At 43.8% G+C, this 12,690-nt stretch overlaps 1 protein-coding gene across 2 annotated transcripts; it reads right to left on the bottom strand.

Moving 5' to 3' along the window:
• Positions 1-37: 37 nt before the first annotated feature.
• On the bottom strand, positions 38-12,568 carry LOC120846858 (replication factor C subunit 4). Of its 2 annotated transcripts, XM_042293801.1 has the most exons (13): positions 12,493-12,545; positions 10,097-10,146; positions 8,957-9,091; positions 8,778-8,856; positions 8,054-8,133; positions 7,809-7,925; positions 6,656-6,725; positions 4,829-4,902; positions 3,555-3,675; positions 2,625-2,750; positions 2,079-2,159; positions 1,895-2,011; positions 38-230 (listed from the first exon to the last, which is right to left on the bottom strand). In XM_042293801.1, exons 3-13 carry the CDS (start codon positions 9,070-9,072, stop codon positions 129-131), a joined length of 1,083 nt encoding a protein of 360 aa, XP_042149735.1. In that variant the 5' UTR covers positions 9,073-9,091; positions 10,097-10,146; positions 12,493-12,545; the 3' UTR covers positions 38-128. The 2 variants fall into 2 exon arrangements, with proteins under 2 accessions (XP_042149735.1, XP_040074685.1); XM_040218751.2 differs by lacking the exon at positions 10,097-10,146 and having other exon boundaries at positions 12,493-12,568.
• Positions 12,569-12,690: the final 122 nt, after the last annotated feature.

Below are 12,690 nucleotides of genomic sequence, written 5' to 3'. Positions count from 1 at the left end.
CTTGCTTTTAGTACAAGTTTGCGATTAAAAGTCGGAATTGTGAATTACAAAAATGTAACAGTTTATTAGTTATAACAGAGATGTGCAAAATGAAAACACATGCATTCCCCCGTGAGAGCAGTGTCTAATTATGCTCGCTGCACACTGCACACCTGGTTCATGATGGTGACGCAAAGATCCATCATCTGCAGATACTCATCCGCACCTTCAAGGAGCCTGTGATCGCAGATCTAAAAAGATAGGAATCAAATATTGAGGATTAAATAAAAATAAAGTTTCTACAATATACAAAGAGCAGTGTGGAGGAATGCAATGGACCAAGGGGGAAAACCTCAAAATTCAAATTTTTCAAGAAACTTTTTTTTTTTTTTAAATATGTTTCTGTGTATTAACTTTCAGAGAATGGTTTCAGAAACTTTCATTTATAAACATGCCGGATTTATCTCACAATAAATTATTTTCGACATGTCGGCAGCCCTCTAAGTCAGGAGGGAGCAAGTTCTTTGAAATTTTTATATAGCGCTGCTTCATACTTGTTTCACATAGCCAGAACATCTAACCCACATTGGAAGCACCATTCGCTATAGATTTAGCCAGTAGAAGTTTTCCAAGTTTAAAATTTTCAATGGCCAGGAGAAGCCTATACATCCAAACAGAAAGAAATCCTGAAAATCTGGTATGAGGAATCTTTTTGTTTGAGACCCGAAACAGGGTTTACGACTGGTCCTGCCCGGTGACGTGATATTGTGCAATCTTCAGTAACACCCTTTCACAGAATCTTCCACTTCAGATCATATTCCTGCTTTGTTGCTCTTCCTTAGTATGATTTGCCTCTTAGTTCTTGCCAGTTTATCTGTCAAGGAATGCCTGCTACAAAAGCTAGCTTGCCTACAAGCAACACAAACTGGTAGCTATTTCCAGGGGAACAACGAAGTCTCAAAGAGGAACGTGCTAACAATACTCCAGGTGAATTTTGCCTACCTTGTACTCATAGAAAAGAAAGAAACCTAAAGTTGAAACTTCAAATGCATTTTTCTCAGTTTCACTTTCTGGCAGGAAATGTACGAGGAAATGTATCATTTGACATTTTGAAAGTGTAAAGATTTGATTCGGTGGTCTCCTGGACGGAAATTTCTCGAGGAACAAGTTGAGGTACTCATCGTCTCAAATAGCTAAATTCTTCATGACAAAAAATGAATACTTTAAACACAGAAATTTGTTAAAATCTTTTGCTCTTTTGGGGTGTTATTGTTTTTCTCTAGAATTACACTTTTTACATTTACTTTTTACCTTAACTTGCACTATGGGTATTCTACATCATATTAAACCAAACATTTTGTGGATTGCAATTATTTTTTCTTTTTAAATACATTTCCTAATAAAGTAACTCTCTTTCTGGAGCTTGTTAAGCATAGTATGTTGCAGAAGTAGCCTACAAGACTGAAACTTTAGATGTCATCAATCCTAATGGGGTTCAATTTACCCCGAAAGTTTGAACCAATTTGAAGGAATGGTTCGAAAGTTTACCCTCCCAGGCCATGTCCCCCCTAAAAGTTGAAGTCAGATCTCGATAATTCAAAGCTCACGGTGGCAGTGGTGCACTTCGGTTTAAGCAAACTTTGAATTAATAAAAGCACACTCAAACCGTGTGCATTTTTACTCTCCTCAAACTGGGAGATTTTTTTTTATTCAGTACTCCCTTAAAAGTTGTTGATTTTTCGCTTGCCTCCGCTGATAAGAGGCGCGCATGCAAATAGCAAACCTTCCTTGGGCACCTTCAGCATTTCCTTTGGCAAAGAAAACATGCTTTATGGCACCTGATGCAGTTTACATGTCGGTGCCACGCTGCGCTCCGAGAGGGGGGCTAGCCGGGAAACAATGGCAGACAACTCACGGCAAGCTTCTCCATGATCACCGACTTCTGCTTGTCGTCGTAATCTGCACTCGCTATGAGGACGTCGTGAAGCTGGTTGAACAGCTGCGACGCCGGGTAGCCCTCCAGCACCAGATCCTGTGAGAAAGCAAGCAGCATTCGTCTAGTCTCGACGCTCTCGCGAGCTCGCAAAGCAGTCGGTTACCTGTATCGTCTGGTCGAGCTTCTCGTAGGAATTGGAGGCACAAGTCTGCAGGACCCTGTCGACCCAACTCTTGGGAATAATCTGAAAAAGAGAGCGCACCAGACTTGGAGAGACGCCATATGTTGTGTCTGCATCCTACGACGAAAATGCCCAGGAAATTGAAACAAAGTTTTGAGGCGATTCCTAGCGGCCGGGGTACCCAATGAAAGATGAGAGGACACACAGTGTTGTTAAGCAGTCACAAGCGGTGTCGACACAGTAGACCTCACTCTGACGCAAATATGTGAACCAGCCCTTAGCTGTATGTGAAGCCCACTATACTCCATTTCACCTTACAATGGACCGCAGAGGACGCTGAGCCAAGCCAATCCAATGCTGTGCAAGTGTCATGTGATACGTTCACGGCGCTGGATTGGCTAGGATGGCTCGTAGCAACCACTGGGATACACTATTATGTGAAGAAAGTAGAACTGGTAGTCTACATTGCTTTGGATTCACCAAAAAGCAAAACGTGTGCAAGGGGAAATGAGGCAAGGCGTCGCTTACGCAAGCAACCTCGGCCACGTCTTCCGTCAAGACTGGCTCGCCCAATTTCAGCCTGGACACGCTCTGGAACAGAGTGATGGCCCTGCGCATGTCTCCCTCGCAGGCCTCCATGAGGAAGTCGAGAACCTAGAGAGAACAGACGACAGTTGTCAGCTCGCCGGCACCCGGCCCTGCCTCGCAGCGCAAATGGAGCGCACGAAAAAGAGGGACCGAAGGAAGATGCGTACCACAGCTCGCCTGTCATACGCGTCTTCTGGTGGTCACCCTTCTTAGTGCACCCCATTTTATAGCAAGTTGGTACCAACTAGTCCAGTTTGCAACGCTTCTGTATGCAGTCACTTCATATATCGGTTGGTTGTATGAGTGGAACTGAAAGCACCGGTGATTCGTATCTGGTGCTTTCAGATCTGGGTTAATGCTTGAATAAGGAGAGTGACTTTCTGTGGATGTGTTGCAAGCTAACGGGCTAGCCGACACTCCCAAAAGGTGGCAGCACCAATATAGCTATGCATGCTGATACGGTACAAGCCACTGGAAATATACTCCTATAACGTGAACAATCAGCAACTTGGTTAGGCAGGAAAGTTCAAGTCTGTTGGTCTACTTACTAACATTATGAAAGCAAAAAACAAATAGGGGCAACCAGGCATGTACAGAATTCTGTATGTTGGCAGATGTACCATTGACACATGCCTGGTCTTATGTTAATATTAATCATATGTTTATTGGTTCGTTAGCATAGGCAAAAGACACCATAGCATTCACTACTAGTTTATTTACGCCACATAAGCCACTCCCGGAGGTTTGCTAGCAATGAAAAACGAGTTCAGTTTGGAACTTCCACAACCAGTTGGGTTGAGGTTTTGACATTACTCGTCAACCAAGACAAGCACTCTTCAGAAAAAAGAAGAAAAAGAAAAGAAGAATTGCCTCGTCATCACACTGCACATTCTCTGCAGTGCAGATCTTCTGGAGCCGTTCCAACAGGATGTCCTTGGGAAGTGGCTTGAAGCGGAACTTCGAGCACCTCGATGTTAGCGGCTCAATGATCCTGTCGGTTCACAGAGACGCCACCAAGTTCCAATGCTGACGATCAAATACTTATTTAACATAATATGAGTACACCAGCTTACACAAATATTTGGTGTGATAATTCAGTATCTTTAGCATATCGGTACTTCAAATACCTGTACCAACAGTACTACAAGTTGACTACAAATTTACATTACTGTAAAGAGAAGTTGCGCACTTACTGTAGTCATGTGCAAATAGTGGATTTTGAGTTTGAAGCGAATTCAAAGCAAATAATGGTTTTGGCCGAATATTTTCAAATTGAATATTGAATAGTTTCTCTAAGCCTTTCACCACTCAGCTGAACTAGCGAAAGTCGTTGCAAAGCTTCCACTTGTTCATTTCTGAGCCAAGTTAATTTTAATCTATCTATTTTCATCAACTGTGGCTTCAGAAAGTTCAATGCATACATTTGGGTGGCTAGTAAACAATGCACTTGACATAAGATTAAACTTGTAGAGATGCCCAGCTATACCTAATCAAGGGGATTTGGAGTATTCTTGCTATATGCAAATATTTTTTCTTCAATCACGAATGATTAACACAGGTTGTCAGGGCATCTCTGCCTAACATTTACTCGTGCGTTATAGCTAGTTGAATTTTGAAAATTTTACTGAAATGTAGATATCCACATTCCCAAAGTTTGTTTCTTTTTAACTAAGCCAGGCACGTGTGTGCACCATCCTACTTTAAAAGTGTGATTTTCTCCTAAGCAAGCGGCTGCGATATTCATACTTTTCAAACCATTCATCACGGCAGGTTTTCCTTATTGAATGCACTTTTTACTGAGCACCGGTGCACCGCAGAGAAGCCACGCCCATGGAAGCGAGCTCCGTGGGTGCTGCTTTTCCGCACTGCGCCGGTGCTCAGGTAACAAGCACGTTCAATGGGGTTAACCTGCCGCAATCAACACATTAAAAAATTTGGCTATCGCAGTTCATCTCGAAGCGAATATCGATTAGCGTACTATTCAAAACTACTGTTAGAAAATTTGAATATTAACAACACTAGTACTTAGTAAGCATGTATTGTAGATATGATATAGATACAGATGTAGTAAATAGTAAAGATAGCTTTTGTAAGCTGACCTAAGGAGTTCTACTGTAGCAAAAACTGCAGTCAACTGCACAAACCTGCTGATGTAGTTGCAAATGAGACAGAAGCGTGTGGTCTTCGTTTGCTTTTCCATGGTCCGACGCAGTGCTGCCTGTCGATTTCAAAAGGACAAAATTTAGGGTTAATCCAAGACTCCAGCATTAATAACGACGCAATATAGAAGTTTTCATCGCACTTTGTATTACTAATAATACAAGGTGCAAGTTCATGTTGCTTTAAAGGGACACTGACACCCTCCAAAAAGGCAATTTATTATGTGCCTTTATCATGCATTATGTTGCCGGAAATCACATGGCTACACCCAACCGCATTTTCTTTTTTCTTCTTTCCTTCGTTTTTCCGGGCATACGAAGCAGACGAAAAATGTGCAAGTTGCACGAAAATGCAAAAGTCAAGCACTTTGTGCTTGATGTTTGCACGTGTCTGAAGCTCTTACCAATTTGTGTTCGTAAGGCAAGCAATGTCTTCAGCCGGGAGGAGTGGTGACGACTCGGCGACGTCTTCGTGCAAATCAACTTGGCGGTCGGGCGTGTCGTAATGAATAAGTTCTAATTGTTTTGATCAATAAAAGATTTCTTTCGAAGTTAGACAAATTTGCCAGTACCGCGAACAGTTCTGAAGCAGAGGTCCTCACACCCGTCGTCCGCCGACATTGTTTAGTCCGCTTCGTTCAGCTGTCCAGCTCGCGACTCTTGTGATACGACACCATGTTGTGAATTACACAGAGAATGCAGAGTGCTTCCCGTTCTCTGTGCAACTTTTTTATATCAATCGAATCGTCGTGAAGGTGTGCCTTCATTGACCTACGACTTTGACCAAATTTGGTGGTACTGTCTAAACCATAGAGAACAGCACGTGGCCAAAAAGAGAGTGAGTGCGACTCAATGAAACCGGCCAATTCTGGATCGGCGGTTTTTGGGCAGAGAGCAAACGAATTTCTGTTTGCGGACTGTGTTTTGGGTAGTTGGGCTATCATGTCATGTAGAAATAAAAATTGGTGAGCATAAATGCCTTGTCAGTGTCCCTTTTATAACAATACAATGTGCACAATCGCAAAAGGCGGGACAATAGTAGGGGTGGACGAGGGCACTCGGAAATGGCAACCATAGAAAGCTCCAGGACATTAGCAGACACTTTGTTAGAGACTTAACTTCAAGGTAAGCATTGAACCAGATGCATGGACAGTATCATCCAGAGTTCAGATAACATACCTAACTGCTTCACGCAAGTACTACAAGTTTGGCAAATTGCTCACTAACGAAAGTGGCAACATGCCGTGCTCTTGTTGCAGTGGTGTGCAGGAGATATGTTTGATCTTGTGAATAAATGAGATTTCTCCTTTTGCTTACCGTAAAATAGTGAGCCTGCTACCATGCGATGATTAGCCCCCACCCGATACTTTTGAAATGTTTAAAAGCTACAAGCAATGGACATATCAAGCACCCACCCCAAACTTCTCAGCTCATCTGGCTAACCGAAACACTTTTCCTCATTAGCCACCTCATGAAGCACACCGGTGAAATGCGGTGAAGTCCACCCTACTATGTGCCTCTTCTGCATTTTTACTCTTGCAGCTAACAAGTGCACATCCCCCAATCTCTCAAGATTATTTCCCTTATTTCTCCAGTGGGCATTTCAGCATAATTTAAGCCTGTAACTCGGTGAATATTTGCCATCTCAAAATTCTAACTATAGCATCCGTAGAGGGCAAGTTACGGCAACATCCCAAATAAAGTAAGGACAAATATGGGCAAAAACACGCTTGCAGATTTTTTTGCATGAGTAACCACCAAAGAGTATGCCCACCCCATTTGTGTAGCAACACACTCGCAGCATGTACACACCTGGGCACTCGGCGTCATAGAGTCTGCTTCGTCCAGAATCACTATCTTGAACGGCGGGCAGGGTCTTCCACTGCGTGCCAAAGGAATATGTGAATCGGCGGACACTTGGCAATTAAATTGCAGCTGTCAATAAGCCAGGTGCCCAAATATGATTCTCCATAAATCCTGGATAAGCAAGTTGCAACCACTAGAGCCACTGAATGTTACCAGAGTAACACATTCGACAGCGTCCAATTGAACTGTGACAATCGAGCCAATTGAGCCTTTTGACCGGCTAGGCTGGCCACGTTTAGGCTGGGAGAAAAAGAGAAACGAAAAACATACCATAAGATCCCGAGCAAGCGCCAATAATCTGTAAAGATATGCCTTTTGTGTACTTTCATTATGTTACGAAATTGAGGGGTGGGTGCTTGTTGTGGAATGGGCGGATGCTCGGTATTTTACGGTACATAAAACTTTTTTGTGATAATGTTGATGGAGGTATGGACACAAGCACCTGGCTTTAGAAAGCACTTTTCTGGTAAGAGCGTTTTTGCAAAGTAAGCATTTTGCATGTGTTTTTGATGGCACTGTGCACAACTTGTGAGACATTGTGAGGCACAACTGGAAAAATATAAGCCACAAACAGAACAAGGCACTTGCAAACTGGCACAGCTGGCTGTGCTAATCGCAGTGCATAGGCCGATCACAATTGGCCGTCTTTTATCTAGAACTTGTATTACCAAGGATTGTTGCATGTCTGGAACAGAACTTGAGAAAAAATAGACCCCTTCCATGCACCTTTTGCTTGTGCCTCCCAAACTTTGCAATTTGCAGCCTTAGAAGGTAACCAATAAACAAGCGTAGATTGTGGCAAAGCAAACAGCGAGATGCGTAAGCTAAAACCCAGCAGTAACACAATTAAGAGCTCTAAAAAGTAAAAACCATCAAGAAGTTACACAAACAACCTTAATTAATGGTTCATTTAAGTTGTGCGGCACAGGCCCCCACCAGATTGCTAGTATGCATGTATGTAGATTTATCTGCAGTCTGTGAAGGAAGCAGCATCTCACTTGTCTTTACGTTGTTATAAGGGACTATATTTTCATTCACAGCCGATTCTGCCCCGTAAAGCAAGCACACGTGGCAAGCAGAAACACAAACGTCTACATACTCTGGCCTCGTGGCATTGGCGGTGAGCTGGGAAAAGTTCTTGATTTTCTCCCGGACCACCTGAATGCCGCGCTCGTCCGAAGCGTTCAGCTCTAGGATACGAGACTTGTACATGTCCCTGCATTTGTCAGCACAACCGAAGAAAGCGACACAAACATCAGAGACAAGGCAGCACAAGATCGTTATTCGCTCGCTACAAAGACAAAGTGAAAAAAGCCGCGTAATATCGGCACCTTGCTGACTTACCCAAAGAGCTCTCGTGACAGTGCCAGGATGGTTGACGTCTTTCCGGTGCCGGGAGGTCCATAAAATAGGAGGTTGGGAAGCTGTTGATCAAATCAGCTTCAATTAAAACGAGTGCACTGTAAAAAAAGAAATAGTATAGCTCTATTGTCCTGAAGTGCAGGATCCATTAATAACAACTGGCTCGAATGCAATGCGACTTTTGCATTTGAGCTTGTTTCGTTGGTAGTTTGTGATGCGTAAACTGGCATTAATAATCAGTGAAACATTTAAAAAAACAAAAGGGTTTCTATCATATGTGATGATTAGCGATCAGTTGTTCCAAGTGACACTGTTGTACCAAATGGTTTGTGGAGTGACATGGCTAAGATTTCCTTTTAGGAGGAACTGGGATGCCCCTGACTTGGGAATTGGGAGGGGTTCCTGCATTGTACATTACATTACATTATATTATATATTTGGGGTGGGGCATTCAACCCCATAGCTCTTCCACTGGGGTTCTGCCATACTTCTTAACTTCAATAACATTTTCAGAAATATCTAGCACTGTTTCCCATAATCTCTTCCTTCTAAAACTTTGGCTGCTTCCATAAAATGGCTTTTCTTTTCTTATTTCCACCCACCTAGAAGGAAAAAAGGTGGCTACTTTTGACACTGTTATCACAAATAACTAACTTATACCTACCCTTAGCACAAAGAGCATAGCTACATTAGGTAATGCACTTACATCTGCTCCAAGGAGAGACTTTTTAAGAACAGACACCACTTCGTCCTGGTGGGCCACATCATCCACTGTCTTCGGGCGGCTGCACAATTATCGCGTTTCGTAAGTGGCGATCGAAGAGACACATCAATTGCGCTGCCCGCATTCGCGCGAAATTCAACGGGAGATATTGATTGGCTTACTATTTCTCCACCCAGGGAACATGCACCTCTCTCTTGGGCTTCTGCTTGGCTTCTTTCCCCCTCTCCTTCAACGGGGGGGCGAGGTTGGGGTTGGCAGACTTCAGGAACGCGTGCATGGCACTCTGCTCCACTCGGCTACAAGGGACACAAACAGAAACAGAAGTGAAAATTAACAGTCCTACTTATCCGTCCATGGCTAATCTTCCACGGAGCTGCAACAGCCCCGCACTGCACGCTACGCAAGCATGTGGCTTCCCCTTCCGTCTCATTCGCGTTCGCTTACACGAGTCGGTTTGACAGTGCCGAAGAAACTAGTATGCTAGCCTTGACAACATAGCTAAGAAATGTTGTTGCCGAGTGTGAAGAGTATGTATGGTAGCCTGGCTAGGTGGCACAAGCTACTGTCCGTTATACAAGGGGGACCCACAAGTAACTGGAATGAATTTCTGGAGGGCGGGCCATTCGTAGTACCAGCTACTGCTGCAAGCAGCAGTTAGCGGCACCCTTTCAGACCCAATTTGCCGACCAGTGTCATCCGGACCCAATTTGCCGATCAGTGTCATCTGCTAAAGTTCTATCAGCATTTGTTGTTCAATCCCCACCCCTGCCCATTTCAATCTGGATGAGCATTGTACTGGCGTGCGGTCGTGTATCACTACTGCGTGGCGTACGTTAAAGACCCCAGGCTAGCGGTTGTACTGCACTGGCTAAATTGCTCATCTACAGCGAGTGACTCATTGCACTATGAAATGGCTGACCAACTACACGCTGTATAAATATCCAGATAACCTGCCAATTATTAGCGGCATGCAATTTTTTTCCAAAACGCTTCAAAATATATATTTTTTTTGCAATGTCTGATTTGAAGGAACAGCGTGCATCCGTGAAATTTTGTTTTCTTTCAGACAAAATGGCGGTGGAAACTCTTGTAATGCTTCAGACAGCTTATAAAGATGCTATGAAGAAATCGCAGGTCTACGAGTGGTTGTCTTTCTTCAAGGCTGGTGAATTATTAATCGACGACCAACCACATTCAGGGCGACCCGCAACTTCCTCAACTGATGAAAACACGGAGAAAATACGGGCATTGTTCACTCAGAGTTTGTTCGTCCTGGCAAAACCGTTAATCGGGTGTTTTACCTGGAAGTTGTGCAACGCTTGAGCAACTCAGCGAGGCAGAACTGTCCTATCTGTGGGAAAGGGGCGAGGGGTGGTTCTATCATGACAAACTGCCAGCACACACTAACGACAGTGCAACAATCTTTGAACAAAAATGGCACGACACCGCTTCTCCACCTATTCACCAGACCTCGCACCGTGTGACTTTTTCCAGTTTGCCCGTATTAAAAAAATAGTCGTGAAAGGAGAATGTTTTGTAGATGTAAAAACTCTTTCAAATCAGACATTGCAAAACACAAGGAACGATTTTGAAGCGCTTGGGGAAAAAAATCACATGCCTCTAGAACTTTAGCACACGACACTGGTTGGCAAACCGAGTTGGAAGGGGTGCCACTAAGCACTGCTAACGCCGGAGGCTGGTACTACGAACGGCCCGCCCTCCAGAAATTCATTCCGGTTACTTTTGGGTCCCCACTCGTAAAGGGTACAGCCATTAGCATCTATCCATTCATGTCTATATTTGTCTAAACTTGTGAGCCTTCAACAAGTCCAGGCTTTCAAAGTGCTCATTTTGCACCGTTCAACTTCTAGTTGTATGTGGTTAATTTTAAACTTACACCGCCTACATGGGTCACAAAGGTGCCCATCAGGATATGTCTAAATGGTGGGGACTGGGGTTATCGGCATCAAAGAGGAATTTGCGGATTTCTTTCTGTAATGTAGGCAGTCATAAGTTTCCTAAGCAACGACGATATTACAGCCATACAGTTCATTTTGGTACGAGAAAGGAATGGGCAAAAAGCTTCATTGGCAAGTAAGTCAGGGTGGCACCAGAGTAGCCAGAAGGTATGAATAAGTAACAGTGACGCTAATGTGCCAAAGCGACATCCTGCGAATACTCGTCGTATCAGTTAAAGGTCCCAATGTCTTTGATGACAAACTGACTTTTTACATTTTTCTTAGAGCTTCTACAATGAGATCTGTGTTGTCTCTCGTGCCTCGTTCATTCTTGTAGACTGCATGAAAATAGCAGTGTGAATGCCCTGCCCAGGGTTCAAGACATGTTTGCAGTGTCCACAAGCTGCGCTACGTCCCGATTTGGAACAGAAATAGATATTTGGGATCTGAAAACACTGCACCAAAGCTTGGCTTCCAAAGCATGGAAGATACCTGATATGTCTGCTTATGCCCTAGTCCCACTAGATCGACAAACCTCAAGCATGTGCAGCATTTACGCGAAGGATTCTTTGGCAGGCTTGCAATTCCTCGTGCTTACTTCACAAGCATCAAGAACTTAAAAGCTTGCCAAAGGAAGCACCTTTGCATGGGTACCCATCGCATGGTCGAAACATGTTTCGTGGGCAACCTTTTGTGACACACATTTCATGAAGCACGTTTTATCCACTGTCAACGTTTCCTGGACAATGTAATGTTTTTACTAAGTGCATAACCTCGTTAAACTGCGGCCGCGATCGCATACTCGTGATACATTTAAGGTCACATAGTCGGCAGAAATAAACAAATGGGCGCTGTCAACGTTTCCTGGACAACATAATGTTTTTACTAAGTGCATAACCAAACCTGGAAGCAGCAAAAATCTAGCACGTGATTCACTGAGGCGTGTTTCTCCAAGCATCCCCCCCCCCCCCCCCACCCCTCTCTCCCTCCATAAATCAGGCGAGATGCAAAAAGTTTCTTGCAGAAACAGCAGGGTTGTGTGCGACGAAACGTAGCAGGGTGCGATGACAAAACGAACGCCGGAAGCCTTACGATGAAATGTCGCATGTCGACGGGACAATGTGTCGATGAAACGTTGTTCGACGATCTGAATGCCACTGCCTTGAAGTTGGTAAGTGTAGTGGGAGTGGGACTCGCGCATTAGACTCACATTGTCCTTAGGTGAAAGCACAATAACGCCTTAACTCTGCTTCCTTCCTTTTACACACGGGATGGTACCTACTACAAAGTAAAACATACACTTCTTCGCTCTTATGTGATCCAAGTTCTGAATAACGTAAGAGAAACCATACTTGCTTCCGCGGAAGGGTCGGTTCGATCTGACTCTATGATGACTTGTCCCTCTCGTAGGAGCACGATCAAGTGTTCACGGTACGCCGGAACAGCCGATACTCGGATCTTCAAGTGGACTTTATAGTCGTTTATTTCTGTAAGCACGCTGCTGGGCCCTTTTTCGTTGTTGAAGCGCCCATTTGTTTATTTCTGCCGACTATGTGACATTATATGTATCACGAGTATGCGATCGCGGCCGCAGTTTAACGAGGGCTGCCACGGATGACACAGGCGAGAATTAATGCCGTAATGTCTCATTGACCTCGCCTCGTGAACACTGCATGGGTCTTGTAACGACCTCGAACAAGAAGAGCATCATCTACATTTATAAAGTACTGTCTACTCACCCACAATAACAAGCCAAAAATATGCGCGCGCGCTCCCGAGTTTTCGCGCTTGAAAGCGTCGGCTGCTCCTCTTGCGACTTCCACGTTGTTAATGCCGTATTCGTCTAACTAAATTTAATCATAATTTTACTATTTCTTTTAATTTACTTAAAAATTATATTGTTAATAATTTCTTAATTAACTTTTTTTTTAAGTTTT

Source organism: Ixodes scapularis, unplaced genomic scaffold, assembly GCF_016920785.2.
Source record: "Ixodes scapularis isolate PalLabHiFi unplaced genomic scaffold, ASM1692078v2 PGA_scaffold5__190_contigs__length_132052651, whole genome shotgun sequence".
In the NCBI taxonomy this organism is placed as follows: Eukaryota; Metazoa; Arthropoda; class Arachnida; order Ixodida; family Ixodidae; genus Ixodes; species Ixodes scapularis.
This window is presented reverse-complemented; position numbering and strand designations above follow the sequence as displayed.

Excerpts from the sequence above, each read along its gene's own strand:
- LOC120846858 (XM_040218751.2), bottom strand. The coding sequence starts at position 9,072 with ATGCACGCGTTCCTGAAGTCTGCCAACCCCAACCTCGCCCCCCCGTTG. Across the intron at positions 7,926-8,053 it reads CTGTCACGAGAGCTCTTTGG|GGACATGTACAAGTCTCGTA; the intron begins GTAAGTCAGCAA and ends TGACAAATGCAG. Across the intron at positions 3,676-4,828 it reads ATTTGCAACTACATCAGCAG|GATCATTGAGCCGCTAACAT; the intron begins GTTTGTGCAGTT and ends GTGAACCGACAG.